We start from the raw sequence: 18,350 nt of genomic DNA on the forward strand, positions 1-18,350 counted from the left end.
AGTTAGTACAGCATTTTGACACATCAAATGTTCTAAAACATGTTTGAGTCCAGTAGATGGCGTCATTATATCATGGGAGCTGAGGAGTTCTACGTCACCGCTCGAGTTCGTCGCGACCGACATTTTACTACCAGATACAAGAAGAGAGAAGAGCACGGAATGGAGAGAACGCTACACAAAATAAAATAAAGATCTTTTAACAGATATTTCGGTAAGGACAAAAGAGAAACAGCAAACAAATGCCACTAATGTTGAAATGGTTATCCATCAGTGAAATATAATCCTGCAGACATGCGGGGACTATAGCGAGAATGAATGGTTAGCTAGCTAACAGCGTCGTTTTTTATCGGCATTTTAGATGGTTATCCTGCCCAAATGGGGTAGCTAGCTATGTTTTTAGCAGACAGGCTATATATAATGTTAACTACCACTCTGATCCTAGCCATGGTTTAAGTTTAGAACGGTTGTGGAGAAACATTTAGGTTCGCTGTTCTATCTTGTTTTGGTTGTTTAGCTAGCTAGCTACTGTGATGTTACTAATCTGAAGTACGTTGAATTGCAATTGTTCTGTTTTTAGCTAATGTTGCTGCTAGTAACTACCAATCTTGTTTGGCCCAGGTTCCTATAAGGATCTTATGGCTCAGTTAATCGTTAGAACCATTGAATGGTTCTAACTATGATCCTAGCCGTAATATACCTTTGGGAAACCAGGCCCTGGTTAATTAACTAGCTAGCTTCTATAAAGCATTTTCGCCACCAGCGCCATCTTGACTGTGCTCTTTTACATGAATCACACTAGCTATCTAGCATGACGCTTTTCCTCAAGTACATATCAGTGGTGCACGTCCAACTGGACAATAATGGCTACAATGATTAAACAATACTGGATGTAATTTGTATGCGGTCTTCCTGTAGTTTTGCAGAATTTGCTGTCTACCTGCAGCCCTTGGCAACTGCTTTTGTACTCTGACGGACTGAGCTTTTAGCTAACGGTACGTTACTGGCGAATGTGTTTTTACAATGAAGTCTTGCAGCGTTGTTCATGTTGACAGCGTTTTTGTGCACATACCATTTCATTGCTGCTATTTCATCAACTTACCTGTGTGTGCTATTTGTCCTGTGTAGAGATTGGGGAACAACAAGCATGAATAGGTCAGCCCAGGTCCCTCTTCAATGTAAGAGGTTTTAACGTCAACTCTAATGCGTCCTTTGGAGACCTCAAGTCTGGGTTGTTGTCTACCACTTATTTGTATGGGCAATAACCTTGATGTTTAATTGTTAGGTACACAGGCTCTTCTAGGCCAAGTTAACATCAAGATGGAATACAGATAGAAACACTGGTATGTGGATCATCTGAATCAATATGTATCCCTCCAGTTACCTGAAGAATAGACCAACATTTTGAAATTATTTCATTTGAATGGCAAGACGAGAAGAAAAGCCCATATGCAGGTCTTGACATTCAGATACATTTGCCAATGGCACACTGGGCCAGTACCAAGTGAAAACGACTGGCCCGAATGAGAAATTAACTTGCCCAGGCCAAGTTCATAGGAAAGCAAGTTATGAACCAGAATTTCAATCATGGTTTTTTTCATGTTTAATTTACAGTCCATTTTTTTCTAAAAATGAATCCAAACAACTGTTTGGAAAATAAAAATACACCCTCTTGAGCCCAAAAACATATTGATCAACAGTAATATATTTAGGTGCCTGTACATGGTCCATATTGCAGGCTGGTGTGCCATTGTAGCAATGAGCATTATCACATGTAGGGGAATATTACATTTAAAACAGTTTTCAGCATAGTGGCCACATGGCTGAAGCATGGGGATGCTCATCTGCATTTACCCCGATCATTAGCTAGATATCAGACTCTAAATATGATCTAGTTTAATATCCTAAAATACCACTAGCCCAATACAATCATGTGATTCTTACAGTGTTTAAATAGTGTAATTGTGTGAATTTGACATTCTAGGCCTACTGTTTACACACTAATGACCATGACGCGCTTCCTGCAGTTACTTTTTTTTTGTCATGCCAGACACTCTGATTGTAAAACGCTGCAATTGTGCAAAAATTGGAGTTGCGAAATTAAACTGTATGGGAAAGCTGGAATCCCGCTCTTTTCAATAATTGCCATCTAAATGGTCTTTTCTCTAGATTGCATTTAGGAATGTTACACAGTGACTGGGTTTATTCGAACACGTTTCTTTCCATTCAGCAATCGGCTGTATGAGGAGCTGCACGCTCTTGCCACCCGACAGTGGATATCCCGCGGATGTACGACAGCTCATTAACAGCTTCTGTAAATTTGATCTGTTTTTTAAACAATTCTATAGACTACAGAGAGCAGCATTGGAAAATATATTTGTATTTATTTCCTGTTTTTTATTTTACCAACAAGTGATTTTGTGTAAATCATTTTCATGTTTTGAAAATCAGGCAGCTACATAGTATATGAATAGGCCTACGAAAACCTTTCTTTGTTAATAAAGACATTGCTCTGTAGGGTGTATGATGTGAAAAAATGGCTGGTGGGGGACTTTTATTCTGTGATTATGGAATGTGTGTGCCGCTGTTCAACTCTGCGGGTCTGGAGCGAGTATCCAGGCCGTACTAAGGCGGGGCTCACTCGAGACAGAGAGGGAAGGTTTTGACATTCTTACCTCCGCTTAGAAACCGTATGCTGATTGATAACAAGTGTGAAGTGTCACGTAGGGAAGATTAAATAGACCCAATTATTTTCTGTTTTGTAGTGTAAATGTACTGGCCCAAGCGGGCCATATGAAAGCTTGATTAACTGGCCCGGTGAGCTCGGCAGATGTTTCTGGGCCAGCCGACAGCCCTGAATGTTGAACCCTGCCATATGGCATTAGCAGTCGTTTTAAAGTCGTAACAGTGGATATGCATCGGTGTGCTGACTTGAAGTCCTACTTGAATACACTGTTATAGCTTGTCTTTTGATCTCCATGGTCATAACATTTTCCAAAAAACGATACTTCCTTTTTCTCGATTTGGAAGGCACTGTTGTCTTGACTTGTGTTTCCAGCAGCGGTGGAACTCCCATAATGAGAGAATATTGACTCTCCCCAAAATGGTAGCATATGCATAGATGGATTATTTTATGGTGCAACAAACCTTTACTTGGCAATACTTCCTTAAATATTAACCGCAGCTAATATTAATCTGTTGCTAATATGGCATGTGCGTTGAAGTGAACTTTCTCTCTTCTAGCTTATTTCTAGCTTTATTGTTGCAAATGATTTCACATTTTGTCATCCGAAGGGTTATATTCTGCTTTGTCATGTTGAAGTGCACACGTCCATTGTTGCTGATGTGTATGAAGTGGCTAGGTGCTCTCAGGAATGACCTTTGTCTCCTGTATCTTTTGTAGAAAGATTCCCACACAATTGAGAGATTGTAGTGTGCTGGAGCTTTGAAGTTACATTGATGAGTGTTAATGTGCGGGTGGTTGTTTTTTCTCTAACATTTTGTATACGATATAAGGAATATGGGAGGCTGCATTTCATTGTAGGCCCAGGCTTATATTTTTCATGGGGCAGGCTTTGAATACATTTACATTTACATTTAAGTCATTTAGCAGACGCTCTTATCCAGAGCGACTTACAAATTGGTGCATTCACCTTATGACCTCCATACAATCCTCAGTGCGAGACTGACACAACGGGCCTGATTTAGGGTTTGTCCATAGACTGGCTGATTGTTTAGCAACAAAACCGACTCATGTGCGATAGTGATGCGCGTGTTAACTCATAACCCGAAGTCCCTGTGGTTATATCCGTGGGGAGGGTTGGTTTAGGGTCATTAAATATTGTGTAGCTGAAGGGCAGGTGGCTGTTAGGCGAGTTGAATGTAGAGAAACAATGCCTTAAATAATCCATAAATGTATCATTATTGTGCAATTTATTTTGCCTACATTAATGTTTTTATTTTATTTTAGGCTATCTATTAGTGCATAAGCTTTAGGGCTTAACTGGCAGAAAAAGTCAACTTCAATCCACGGTGGCAAAAGGACATGGTTAAAGTTTAATTCAATAAGGCAAGCTGTGAATGGAGAGTATAAAGAAAAGGGGGGGACAGAAATTCATGTTTGGAAAATATTTGGTGAAGTGGTAAAAGAGGATAAATGGTATGTGTGATGGTTGTGAGGCTCTCTACAAATGAGACAGTCACAAGACAGGACTTCAAATAGGCCTGTGGCTTTTCAAGGAAACAATGGCCTACTGTTTAGATGGGTTAAATGGAAACTGACATCTGGAAATTGACTAACCAGAATGACTTACTGTTTATTGGCAAACTCCAAAGTCCTCTAATACTAGCCCAGTGTGAATCGACATCCTTGTGGTTTGAGAGGTGTTGCTCGCGGTTTGAGCAAGAAAACAATAACTGATTCATTTACATTTAAGTCATTTAGCAGACGCTCTTATCCAGAGCGACTTACAAATTGGTGCGTTCACCTTAAGACATCCAGTGGAACAGCCACTTTACAATAGTGCATCTAAATCTTTTAAGGGGGTGAGAAGGATTACTTTATCCTATCCTAGGTATTCCTGAAAGAGGTGGGGTTTCAGGTGTCTCCGGAAGGTGGTGATTGACTCCGCTGTCCTGGCGTCGTGAGGGAGTTTGTTCCACCATTGGGGGGCCAGAGCAGCGAACAGTTTTGACTGGGCTGCGCGGGAACTGTACTTCCTCAGTGGTAGGGAGGCGAGCAGGCCAGAGGTGGATGAACGCAGTGCCCTTGTTTGGGTGTAGGGCCTGATCAGAGCCTGGAGGTACTGAGGTGCCGTTCCCCTCACAGCTCCGTAGGCAAGCACCATGGTCTTGTAGCGGATGCGAGCTTCAACTGGAAGCCAGTGGAGAGAGCGGAGGAGCGGGGTGACGTGAGAGAACTTGGGAAGGTTGAACACCAGACGGGCAGCGGCGTTCTGGATGAGTTGTAGGGGTTTAATGGCACAGGCAGGGAGCCCAGCCAACAGCGAGTTGCAGTAATCCAGACGGGAGATGACAAGTGCCTGGATTAGGACCTGCGCTGCTTCCTGTGTGAGGCAGGGTCGTACTCTGCGGATGTTGTAGAGCATGAACCTACAAGAACGGGCCACCGCCTTGATGTTAGTTGAGAACGACAGGGTGTTGTCCAGGATCACGCCAAGGTTCTTAGCGCTCTGGGAGGAGGACACAATGGAGTTGTCAACCGTGATGGCGAGATCATGGAATGGGCAGTCCTTCCCGGGAGGAAGAGCAGCTCCGTCTTGCCGAGGTTCAGCTTGAGGTGGTGATCCGTCATCCACACTGATATGTCTGCCAGACATACAGAGATGCGATTCGCCACCTGGTCATCAGAAGGGGGAAAGGAGAAGATTAATTGTGTGTCGTCTGCATAGCAATGATAGGAGAGACCATGTGAGGTTATGACAGAGCCAAGTGACTTGGTGTATAGCGAGAATAGGAGAGGGCCTAGAACAGAGCCCTGGGGGACGCCAGTGGTGAGAGCGCGTGGTGAGGAGACAGATTCTCGCCACGCCACCTGGTAGGAGCGACCTGTCAGGTAGGACGCAATCAAGCGTGGGCCGCGCCGGAGATGCCCAACTCGGAGAGGGTGGAGAGGAGGATCTGATGGTTCACAGTATCGAAGGCAGCCGATAGGTCTAGAAGGATGAGAGCAGAGGAGAGATAGTTAGCTTTAGCAGTGCGGAGGGCCTCCGTGATACAGAGAAGAGCAGTCTCAGTTGAATGACTAGTCTTGAAACCTGACTGATTTGGATCAAGAAGGTCATTCTGAGAGAGATAGCGGGAGAGCTGGCCAAGGACGGCACGTTCAAGAGTTTTGGAGAGAAAAGAAAGAAGGGATACTGGTCTGTAGTTGTTGACATCGGAGGGATCGAGTGTAGGTTTTTTTCAGAAGGGGTGCAACTCTCGCTCTCTTGAAGACAGAAGGGACGTAGCCAGCGGTCAGGGATGAGTTGATGAGCGAGGTGAGGTAAGGGAAAAGGTCTCCGGAAATGGTCTGGAGAAGAGAGGAGGGAATAGGGTCAAGCTATTGATTGATTCAATAAATTGAACGAAGTGCTGCCTATATACAGTGGGGCAAAAAAGTATTTAGTCAGCCACCAATTGTGCAAGTTCTCCCACTTAAAAAGATGAGTCCTGTAACTTTCATCATAGGTACACTTCAACTATGACAGACAAAATGAGAAAAAAAAAATCCAGAAAATCACATTGTAGGATTTTTAATGAATGTATTTGCAAATTATGGTGGAAAATAAGTATTTGGTCACCTACAAAAGTTTATCAATACTTTGTTATATACCCTTTGTTGGCAATGACAGAGGTCAAACGTTTTCTGTAAGTCTTCACAAGGTTTTCACACACTGTTGCTGGTATTTTGGCCCATTCCTCCATGCAGATCTCCTCTAGAGCAGTGATGTTTTGGGGCTGTTGCTGGGCAACACGGACTTTCAACTCCCTCAAAAGATGTTCTATTGGGTTGAGATCTGGAGACTGGCTAGGCCACTCCAGGACCTTGAAATGCTTCTTACGAAGCCACTCCTTCGTTGCCCGGGCAGTGTGTTTGGGATCATTGTCATGCTGAAAGACCCAGCCATGTTTAATCTTCAATGCCCTTGCTGATGGTAGGCTTTGTTACTTTGGTCCCAGCTCTCTGCAGGTCATTCACTAGGTCCCACAGTTGATTTCTTCAAACCAAGCTGCTAACCTATTGCAGAATCAGTCTTCCCAGCCTGGTGCAGGTCTACAATTTTGTTTCTGGTGTCCTTTGACACCTCTTTGGTCTTGGCCATAGTGGAGTTTGGAGTGTGACTGTTTGAGGTTGTTATACTGATAACAAGTTCAAACAGGTGCCATTAATACAAGTAACGAGTGGAGGACAAAGGATCCTCTTAACTTCTTGCGACTAGCAAACCTGTATCCGGGAGCGTAATCATAGCCTCAAATGCATTAGCATAACGCATCTTTTCTTATTCATGAAAATCGCAAATGAAATGAAATAAATACATTCAAACACAAGCTTAGCCTTTTGTAAACAACACTGTCATCTCAGATTTTCAAAATATGCGTTACAGCCAACCCATAACAAGCATTTGTGTAAGTTTGTCATGGCATAATGCTATGCTAGGCTCTGCTGGCAGCAGGCAACATTTTCACGAAAATAAGAAAAGCAACCAAATTTAAATAATTTACCTTTGAAGAACTTCAGATGCTTTCACTCAGGAGACTCCCAGTTAGATAGCAAATGTTCCTTTTTTCCAAAAATAATATTTTTGTAGGCGAAAAAGCTCCCGTTTGTTCATCATGCTTGACCAAAAAATACTTCAACTATAACGCCGAACTTTTTTCAAAATTTGCTCCATAATATCGACAGAAACACGGCAAACGTTGTTTAGGATCCATCCTCAAGGTGTTTTTAACATATGTATTCGATAATATATCCGTCGAGGCAATTGGTTTCTCATAAGAAACGATTGGAAAAATGGCGACCTCAGTATTTTACGCAAGATTTTCTCCGGGAGACACCATGTGACCACTCGCTATATATGGTCCCTTACAGCCATTCTCCAATGGAAATGCCTAAAAAGACGTTACAATGCTGTAGACACCTTGGGGAATGCGTGGAAAACGTAAGCTCATTCGTAGCCCATTCACAGCCATATAAGGAGTCATTGGCATGAGGCGGTTTAAAAAAATGCGGCACTTCCTGATTGGATTTTTTTCTGGGTTGCGCCTGTAACATCAGTTATGTGGCACTCACAGACAATATCTTTGTAGTTTTGGAAACGTCAGAGTTTTCTTTCCAAAGCTGTCAATTATATGCATAGTCGAGCATCTTTTCGTGACAAAACATCAAAACACCAAAATTTAAGTAGCACCCCCTATATACAACTTTAAAGAAGAAGTTACAGGTCTGTGAGAGCCAGAAATCTTACTTGTTTGTAGGTGACCAAATACTTGTTTTCCACCATAATTTGCAAATAAATTTATTAAAAATCCTACAATGTGATTTTCTGGATTTTTTTTCTCATTTTGTCTGTCATAGTTGAAGTGTACCTATGATGAAAATTACAGGCCTCTCTCATATTTTTAAGTGGGAGAACTTGCACAATTGGTGGCTGACTAAATACTTTTTTGCTCCACTGTATATGAAGGGCCTACATATATTAACTTTTACAGTGAATGCTTTTGTTTATATGTTTTGTGCAAATTAATTGAACATCACCAAATGCATCATAAAAAAAACATTGCTCTTTTTTTAATGCAAACCTTGCTGTTAATGGATCGCAAAACGGCATAGATCTGAGCTAAACGTTTGGAACAAGTTCACTTTCTCAATCATAGCCCACCCAAAAAAAGCATATTAAGTGCAAGTTAGCTGTTTAGCTCATATCTGAAGGCTGGGGGGCATTTAGGAAGTCTTCTACTGCGGATCGCTAAAATATCATAATGATTATGATCACACTTCCTCAATTCAAATTTTATGGTGACACTACCAAAGATGGTTTAGGAACTTGAGCTTGGTTCCCAAGTTATCAGTGTAGCCTGTTGTGGCTTTGACTTGTTGAAATAACTAAACACTTAGAAAAAAAATCTCCAGGCTTCTATCAATTCATTTTGGGAAAGAAACGTGTCGTCCTAATCGTCCGATGGAATGGCAGACATTCTGGGGTAATACACACATAACCAAGGTTGTCTAATAGTACTAGTCACGTGCGAATAGGGCTGTAGCCTTAACTCCTGCAGAATTAAGCATTTCTTGCAGAAAAAATTCTACACCAAATGTAGGCCAAATTTGGACTTGGGAACAGGAGTGGAAAAATATAATTGATTTATTTCTGTATCTTGAGAGAATGCAGTGCTCAGTTAGATACGCTCTGCAGAGGTGCTGTCTTCATAAAAGATGATACTATTTCAACCACAAAATATGCATCGAAGCTGAACTGAAATCTTATCAGAAACGTGTCGTTTTCACAACTTTCTTTTTCCTTACAACCAGCCAAACTGTCATTTGGACATTTTGCACAGATAATCTTTCCTGTTTGTTTTTGCTTTATTGTAATTTCTCCCCGTCCCCAAACGTCTTTGCTCCACAAAAGATGACAGATGTCCAATGTCAGATTACCAATGTCAACTTGATTAAAGCATTCATTCTTTTGATCTATTACATGATTCTGTTGAGCAAGGGTTTATTTAGTAAATAAATATATCTTAAATTTGACTTTTTTTTGACTGAATGAGGCAATTTAGCTATTAGGATTAGTTATGATAAATTAGTCATTGTTGCTCACTGTTGGCATATACTGTATTGCTAGAGGCTGGTGGGAGGAGCTATAGGAGGATGGGCTCATTCTAAAGGCTGGAATGGAATTGATGGAACGGAGTCAAACGTGTGGTTTCCATATGTTGGATGTGTTTGATAACGTGCCATTACAATGAGACTGTCCTCATATAACTCCCACAAGCCTCAACTGCTGTAGATTAATGCGCAAACAATTTTCCAGTGAGAAATTCTACCCTCGTTCTAAAAACAGCTTCTTTATGATATTTTTTGTAATTTAGTTAACAACAAAAATCATGCAAGTACTCAAACAGCCACAAAAGGTCAAATGCACATCCCTACCAGCGAACAATGAACTGAAAACTCGAAAGAGTCATGGTTCTACAATCCTGTCGTTCATAGGGGGCTTTTTCAGAGGTGTCACTTGTGACTTAGACTTGCAAAACTGTGCTTTAAACAATGTACATTTGATTGCTAGGCAATCTGCACATTGCTAGGTGAACTGCACATCCCTCATTTACATTTAGAGATGTTATCATTTACGTTTTATATAGAATACTTTGGAAATGTACCTAAGAATAAGCTATTCCGTTAGAATGGGGGAAATTCTGTATTTCACTGCTGAAGTTTTTCAATGGCATGCATGTTTATTTTGCTGTTATGGATTGCTGTGATGAATGAAATGTCTCTGCTTGATGTCAACATGAGAAATTATGAGATACATGAGAAATTATGAGATGTATGATTTTTATTATTATTGTGTGGTTTTTGGCAAGGCAGCCATTTCAGAGTTTGCTCTTATTGTTGATGCCAATTTACTACATTTCTCTGACCATCTACTGACACAAAAGAGCTGATATGGTGCTGGGGCTGAATCAAGAGTGTTTTGTACATGTTGTTCACTAAGGATGCCTAAATTTGCCTGCTCATGTTTTTGCTTCCATTTCCTATTCTTTTGTTACAGTCTAGAATTGATTTAAATTGCTTGCCGTCAGGATTGGCTTGGATATCCTGTGCCACAGTTTTAACGAAGCACCACTTATTATTACAGGTAAGCTTGTAAATATATCCTGAACATAGGTTCATTCAATTGACTGCCAGTCCGACTTTCACAACCTCCTGTGGGCTCTTGGTGGTTTTTACCAGTAATTATTCGCTTTGTATGGCTATGTTCATGGACCTTATTGATTCCCTTTGGGCTCAATGTTCACTCCATTGTGGAAACCTCTGAAGGTGTGGAGAGCTAAGAATGACCTACCAAGGTATGAGTGGTATAGAGGGAGTGCATGGTATGTTAGTGGCTTTCTTTGGCAAAATACCGCATCCACAAAGCCCTAAGTAAATGTCTCCACTTCATGACCTGACTGCCTTCTGTGGACCACATTCTCTCTACTTGTTTTTGATAGGCTGTTTTGTCCAACACTTGCTCTAAACAATGCTTGAGTCTCAGGCCTAAGCATAGGCTAATTGTTTTGCTCTTTAATGTTTTAATATGGTTGGTGTCGTGATAAAACAACATTTTTGACTGGTATTTAAATGATTCATAAATGCATTTTTATGTTTACCAGTTGCTACTGAGATGGCACAGTGTCGTCCAATTGCTTAGGGATACTGCATTGCGGTAATATCAAATTGACACATTTTTATATTTTAAAGGTTGAGTAAGTTGGGTTTTCGTCCACAAATGTACCCAAATTCCTATAGTATGTAAATAATTTAGTTAGTGGCTGCCATAGTGTAGTTATTTTGTTGAGGTCTATTAGCTGAGGTCTTACTTTTTCAAAGCCATTTTAGCTGTCTCGCTAATTGTTCGGTACAAATCTAGCATAGAATCATGTAAAATGTTCACTCTGCCAGCATTGTCACCCTTTCGAGGAACTGTGAATTTCCTGTACAGGCCTGCTACTCCTGCTGACTAAAGACACTGAAAAACGTGCTAGCCAACGTTTGCACTATGTAACTAAATACTGCATTCTGAACCACAGAACATCTTTGCTACATTCAAGATAGTGTAGTTAGACAAAGGAAAGTCAACTTCAGAACGTGATGTAGTTTTTATTAGGATTTATCAGCTGTTGTTGGTAAGTAATGCATCCTGCAAGCTTCGAAAATGACTTACTCAGCCTTTAAATTCAGGCACCTTCTTCCACCTGACATTTACTGGACATAAACCTCATGGTGCATCAGATTGATGAATTGGAAGTTGGGCTACAGGTTCATCCAATTTACAGTATTGAAATGTGTGGTACTCTGGGTCTAATTATGAGCAAGCTTTAGGCCTACGAGCTACATTTCGGCCAAGATTAGCATATTAGACCTTGGGCTGACATAATCTCCTTGAGCCAAGGCTGATGTATGTGGTAAATGAAGCAATGTGTGGATGGCTGTGTGAGAGTGGTGATGAGTAGACAGACGGCCTAATACTTGTACATGTATTTTGAATTCCTCTGATGCATTGGGCTCTCATCGAATACCTCCAAACGTAAGCTGTTTTCTAAATCATGGTTTGTCTCCTGCTCTTTTTGTTTTGTCTGTTCTTTACTCTTTCCTCTAGTCTTACGGTGGTTGCCTTTTTTCACCTGCAGGTGTGTGTTGTTTCGCCTCAGCAGCATGGCTGTGGTCATCCGCTTGCAGGGTCTCCCGATAGTGGCGGGCACCATGGACATACGCCATTTCTTCTCTGGATTGACTATCCCGGATGGTGGGGTGCATATTGTAGGGGGTGAACATGGTGAGGCTTTTATTGTTTTCGCCACAGATGAAGATGCCAGGCTTGGCATGATGCGTACAGGGGGAGCAATCAAAGGTTCTAAAGTGTCACTTTTGCTGAGCAGCAAGACAGAGATGCAGAATATGATCGAACTTAGCCGCAGGCGTTTTGAAACAGGCAATGTGGAGGGAGCCGCAGGAAACGGTAGCAGGCCAGGCCCCACGGTTCGCACAGGTGGGAGGGGCAGTTTACCCACCACTTTACAAGGCTTCAGCAACACCACACCAACCACAGTCACCACAGCTGCATCTGCACATGAAACTATAAGCAACAAAAATGTGTCCACGTTTGCCACAACTAACATGGGAAACATGCCCCCCAGTTTCAGCAACAACTTCAGCAGCCCAAATCTTACCATGGGATCCACTATGACAACAGCCATGTCCTCCCTCAACTCTGTACCACCACCTATCCCCCCTTTGCCAACCATGCCATCCCTTCCACCCATGCCTTCCATACCCCCCATGCCACTTCCACCACCTGTGTCCTCTATGCCTCCTGTTCCCACTGTGTCACCTTTAACCCAAGGCCCCCCTGTCCTTCCCATGAGTCATCTGTCCCACATGGGCTCAATGCCACCATTTAACCCAGGCATCCCACCCCCTGGTGGACTGGCCTCAGGGCTGCCTCTAGGAACCCCAAACCACATGTTTCTGGGCCATATGAACCCTCTGTTAAATATCCAGGCACACATGAAGGCAGCAATAGGTAATTCAGACGAGTTATATGTCCACCTTCAAGGCCTGCCCTTCTCAGGTACAGAAATGGATATTAGGGAGTTTTTCCGTGGGTTAGCGGTGGACTCCATCCGACTGGTCAGGGACAACATGGGCCGGAGTAGCGGCAGGGCGCTGGCCAAGTTCTTTTCCCCTCAGGACACTTTTGAGGCACTCAAAAGAAGCACCGGAATGTTAGGGCAAAGGTATGTTGACATCTCTCCGGCCACAGAGAGGCAGTGGATGAGTGTCAGCAGTGGTGGCATCGGGGTTGGAGGGCAAGCCCACTCAAAATTCAATAATGAGCCACAAGACCAGCACCGCCGCAGCAACATGAGTTCAGCGTCCCCGTCAACCAGAGACCGTGCGAGGTCCCGCTCCCCTCACAACAAGGAGTTCTGTGTTTACCTGAAAGGCCTGCCCTACGAAGCAGTAAACAAACAGATCTGTGAGTTTTTCAAAAACTTGGATATTGTGGAAGACAGCATTTACATTGCTTATGGACCCACTGGCCGAGCTACAGGCGAGGGCTTTGTCGAGTTCAAAAATGAAATGGACTACAAAGTTGCACTCGGCTGTCACATGCAGTATATGGGTAGCCGATTCATACAAGTTCACCCCATCAGTAAAAATGCTATGTTTGAAAAGATTGGTTCCATTCGTCAAAGGATGCAGGGTGGTGATAAGAAAAACAACTCAGAATCAGTCAAGAGCCCTAGAAACTGTGCTCACATCTCAAATATTCCATATAATGTGTCAAAGAAAGATGTCCGTCTGTTTCTAGATGGCATTTCAGTATTTGACGAAAGTCTTAAAGTTCTGGTTGACAACAGTGGTAACGGTCTAGGTCAGGCTATTATGCAGTTCAGGGCAGAGGAGGATGCACTAAATGCTGAGAGACTACACAGGCAGAAGTTAAATGGCAGAGATGCCTTTGTACATTTGATCACCTTTGAGCAGATGAAGGAAATTGAGAGAAACCCACCACCGCAGGTTAAAAGAGGCCAGAAACCCCAAGGGAACACTCAAGGCCAGGCACACAGCCATGTTCAGGCACAGAATCCAGTTCAAGGTCACCCCTTTGCCGGTATGACAGGAGATGAGTTCAACTTCCTCAGAAATACTGTAGGCAATTTAGGCAATGGTCCTTTTACGCCGTTTACTGTCCCAGGTAATGGACTAGCAGGCCCCCCTCCACCCCCACTTGCAGCAAGTCTTGGGGATGTATCCCTTAGCATACCCCCACCCATGGTTGCCGGTCACTTGCCTGGAGCAGTTCTGGAACCCCCGGGCTTCCGACCAGGCAGCAACAATGGCCCACCTGGCTTTGGGCCAGAGGGATTGAGGGGCATGCCACCTTTTGACAATGGCCCTAGAAAGAGCAGAGGCCTCAACCACAACAACCGAGGAGGTGGCCATGGGCAATCAGGAGGGTGTCCTCAGTCTGCCTTTGGCCCTGGCTCTGACCCTCTGAGAGGACAATCAACCGGAGGCCCTGGTAACCCTCGTGGACCTACCATTGTAAAGATTCAAAACATGCCTTTCACTGTAACAGTTGATGAGATTCTCGATTTCTTTTATGGGTATCAGGTGCTGCCTGGTTCAGTCTGTCTGCAGTTCAGTGAAAAGGGCCTGCCCACCGGTGAGGCAATGGTTGCCTTTGAGTCACACAAGGAGGCAACATCTGCTGTCATGGATTTAAATGATAGGCCTATTGGGGCTAGGAAAGTGAAGATAACCCTAGGATAAGACTCCCAATTTTCCCCTCTACCAATAATGATTAAGTGAAACATGCGGTTTCATTAATACAAAGGTAAGAACTTGCATTTAGGATGCATTTAATCTCCCAACTATCTTTAGTTCCTTTACCAAAGTTTGTAGTGTAGGAATGAAATGGAAAACTGCTATATCTATTTGATGTATGATATGATTACAAAAGTAGGGTGTGGATTTTCAAATGGCAAAAAGCCAACTGTTGCCATGTTGATGCAGCTTGAGTCCAATCCCGTTTCGAGCAAGAGCGCTGAAATTCATTTCAAAAGTCAAAATAATATGGTTAGGAGGAGGATGGTCTCTTATTGCTGTGCTGAGACATCACTTTCACTTGGACGCATGTATCATTTTCAAATGCCCTGACACATTTTGTGTTCTTGTATTTCTTCCATAGATTTAACATTCTTTACTTTTACCTGTGCTTTGTGACGATATTCTAAAGGGGGTACTCACCAAATGCTGCCATGCATGGTGTTAGTACAGAGAACACTTATTGTGCCATGGTTAAAGCATTTGCTTATTTGCTCTATGCTGTTTTTCACTGTTAATAAATGCAAATGTTAATGTTAGCTATGATGTGAGATTGTACTGCTTGTTTCTGAGAAAAATATTTAGAACTTTGCATTTGGTTTAATGGTCTGCAGAGCTCTTTAGAACGTTTTGTATCTGCCAACCCTCCCACTGCGATATGTTCTTTTTGAAATTATGAGCTGTTTGGAATGTCTTAGTTTTGTAGTGTTGCCTGACAAGATACATTTTTATGTTTCATTTTTGGGGACTTCCAGTTTATTATTTCACAAGTGTGTGTATATAGCCTACTGTTTAGCTTACACTTTTGTCAATAAAATGACATTCCTGACATAGATCTATCTACAAGGCATTCTATTTTTCTCCAATGCTTTTTCACTGCTTGCTGATTTTCCATATGAACAATTAAAATGGTTTTGGAAGGGAAGGCACCAAGTTTTTCCCAAACATGTTCCAGGTATAAAAGAAACGTTTAGATAGGCCTAAGTATTGCTGTTAGGGATGGTTAGGTTAACCTTAAAGGGTCATATAGGCTTGGCTATATCTAGGTTTTTGCAAGTGAACATATAGGATATATAGGGGTTGAATGGGAAATTCAATCGGATCTTACCAAGAAACCTATATACCCGGTTTCCCAGACCCAGAATAGGCCTATTCCTGGACTAAAATGCCTTTTCATGGCAATTATGTTTAGAATCATTTTTAGAACAGGACCAAGCTTAATCTGTTTTAGAAACCATCCTTTAAAGTAACTCGCCAATGAAAATCTCACTTTTAAAAGTTCATTCTGTTAACTTGTACCCAAATAATGTTGTTGACCCGTCTTATTTGTGGCCAAAGCAAATATTAGAGAAAAAAAAACTTCAAATCCCCAACTCAAAGTTGTCTCAAACAGACTGTTTAAAAAATGCTTGCTATTTCCTCATAGAACATGTCATGTTGGCTCATTGGCTGAGCTGGCCAATCAGCGGGCTACTCCCATGAATATTTGAGATGGGGGGTATTTAAGATACTCTTTTGAAGAGGTAGTGTTTCAGATTTTTTCGGAAGATGGGAAGGGACTCTGCTGTCCTAGCTTCAGGGGGAAGCTGGTTCTACCATTGGGGTGCCAGGACAGAGAAGAGCTTGGACTGGGCTGAGCGCAAGAGACCAGAGGTGGCAGAACGGAGTGCTCTGATTGGGGTGTAGAGTTTGAGCGTGGCCTGACGGTAGGGAGGGGCAGTTGCTTTTGCTGCTCCGTATGCAAGTACAATGGCCTTGTGGTGGACCATCCAAACCCATAAAAGCTGCATTTTTAGCAAGGCCCAATGTAGCTGTTTTTAGCTCAGTGTCAAATCATTTCTGAGTAACAATTACTGTGACTGTTTTCAATTAAAATGGTCAAAAAGAGCTTCTTAGCAAGCGCAATTTCTCAAGCAAGAATTTTGCTAGGAGTGTGTAGGGGAAAACTGAAAACTATCTCTTATTGGCAGAGTTTTCGAACTCCCCTATTGGTCTGTTAACTAATTTACCACCTGGAAATGTCACCAGGCAGGCTAAAACTCCATCCCACCAAAAAAAGCATGATATTTCAAGAGGTATTTTCAAACAGCTCTTACACTAAAAGGGCATTCTCTTTTCCACAGTATTATTCCAACCTCGTAGTGTGGAAATATATAACACAGGAAAATCTACATTTTGACTGCACTGGGCCTACAAGTACTTTTTTTTTGGACAGAACTATTTGGCTCATATTGTAATTTAATTATAGGTCAAATTTCATAGAAATCTGGAAACACTGGACAGTTACTTTAAAACACATGTCAAAATCCAGTCCTCGAGGGCCAAGTTCTGCTTGTCTTCACTCCTCCCTTGTAATTGATTGATCAATTAAGGTCATTGATTAGTTAAGAATTAGTTAAGTACTCCCCTCACCTGATTGTGTAGGTCTTAATTGTACAAGAATAAAAAAAAAAAAACATCAGAAACATGGCTCTACAGGAATTTAGTTCGACACCCTTGCCTTTACAGGGATACTTCGGGATTTTGGCCATTAAGCCCTGTCTGGTTCCACAGAGTGATGAAGCCGTGGATACTATTTTTGTCTCAGCTGAAGTTAGTTGCTAACTAGCGTTAGCACAATTGCTAACTAGTGTTGCCGCAATGACGAAGTCAATGGTAACTGCTAGCATGCCAGTAGTTACCATAGACTTCCAGTCATTGTGCTAATGCTAGTTAGCATTTGCTCGACAAACTACCTTTAACCGCCTTCATACTGGATGTAGAGAGACACAAATGATATCCATCCATGAGTTTGTTAATCTGGGGAGGTAGATAAAGGGCTTCATTGTCAAAATCTCAAAGTATCTTGGAGTCACTTCACTCAAATGTTTTTTATTTTAAAGTATTTTGTTCAGTAGGCCACTGTTGATATGGTCCCAAACATGTTACATTACAGCAGTAAAATTGTCAAGGTGGAGCACTGAATATAATTCTGTTCATACATTGTCTCTGTGTTTGTGTTGAGAGTGGAATAAATCGTGTACTGTCACAAGGCTCACTTTCAATTCCACTATAGATGCTAGTGGCAAACATGCCTACTGTAAGGCTAAGAGAGTCTTTGTTTCTTGTGTTACAAGCTAGTCTACCGCTCAACCTACATTTGTCTTGTTTTTATAATGCGGTTTAATGGAAAGTTATTGACTGAGTTCATATAAGTTCTCTGAACATGAATTATATATGTTTAAATGTCATTATCTATACAGCCTTGTTTTATTTTGAGTCTCTATAAATCAGGCAGAGTAATCATATAGGGTGGTCATCAAATAAGTTGTTTACTTCGTCACGTTTGAAAGAAGAGTGAAATGCTGGGGGTTCTAACGAGTCCACGGCTTGAGAAGGGCCTAGTTTTCAGCACTGGGGTGAAGTGGTGGGTTGTTGGGGACAGACATGACAACCTAGGGCATGGTGTGAACTAAATTGGCCTGAAAGATGCCTTTGTGTCTGTTAGAGAGAGACGATGCAAAGCAAGTTGGGACTTACCTGTCATTCAGTATTCATACATACCTATTTTGGTTTGCTTCCTTTCAAAGTCACAACAGAAGAGTCTGAGTGTGCTTCTGGATTTAACTTTTTGAATATTATGCATTACACCTACTTTTTGGGTACCAAGCTGCTGGGTGTAAGGCAATGGTTCACTATTGGATTTACATGCAAAGGTAAGTACTAGTTAATTTAATGAATTGTGTGAGGTGACACATGGTGTGTAATA

At 42.0% G+C, this 18,350-nt stretch overlaps 1 protein-coding gene and 1 pseudogene across 3 annotated transcripts; both read left to right on the forward strand.

The window, feature by feature from the left end:
• The first annotated feature begins 103 nt into the window (after positions 1-103).
• On the forward strand, positions 104-15,437 carry rbm12 (RNA binding motif protein 12). Of its 3 annotated transcripts, XM_029669369.2 has the most exons (4): positions 105-211; positions 916-992; positions 10,278-10,364; positions 11,899-15,437. In XM_029669369.2, exon 4 carries the CDS (start codon positions 11,924-11,926, stop codon positions 14,546-14,548), a length of 2,625 nt encoding a protein of 874 aa, XP_029525229.1. In that variant the 5' UTR covers positions 105-211; positions 916-992; positions 10,278-10,364; positions 11,899-11,923; the 3' UTR covers positions 14,549-15,437. The 3 variants fall into 3 exon arrangements, with proteins under 3 accessions (XP_029525220.1, XP_029525229.1, XP_029525238.1); XM_029669360.2 differs by lacking the exon at positions 916-992 and having other exon boundaries at positions 104-211; XM_029669378.2 differs by lacking the exons at positions 916-992; positions 10,278-10,364 and having other exon boundaries at positions 113-211.
• Positions 11,963-18,350, forward strand: part of LOC115135114 (copine-3-like) — a 29,200-nt pseudogene continuing 22,812 nt past the window's right edge.

The sequence above is a fragment of the Oncorhynchus nerka genome, linkage group LG2 (genome assembly GCF_034236695.1).
Source record: "Oncorhynchus nerka isolate Pitt River linkage group LG2, Oner_Uvic_2.0, whole genome shotgun sequence".
NCBI classification, from domain to species: domain Eukaryota; kingdom Metazoa; phylum Chordata; class Actinopteri; order Salmoniformes; family Salmonidae; genus Oncorhynchus; species Oncorhynchus nerka.

Excerpts from the sequence above, each read along its gene's own strand:
- rbm12 (XM_029669360.2), top strand. The coding sequence starts at position 11,924 with ATGGCTGTGGTCATCCGCTTGCAGGGTCTCCCGATAGTGGCGGGCACC.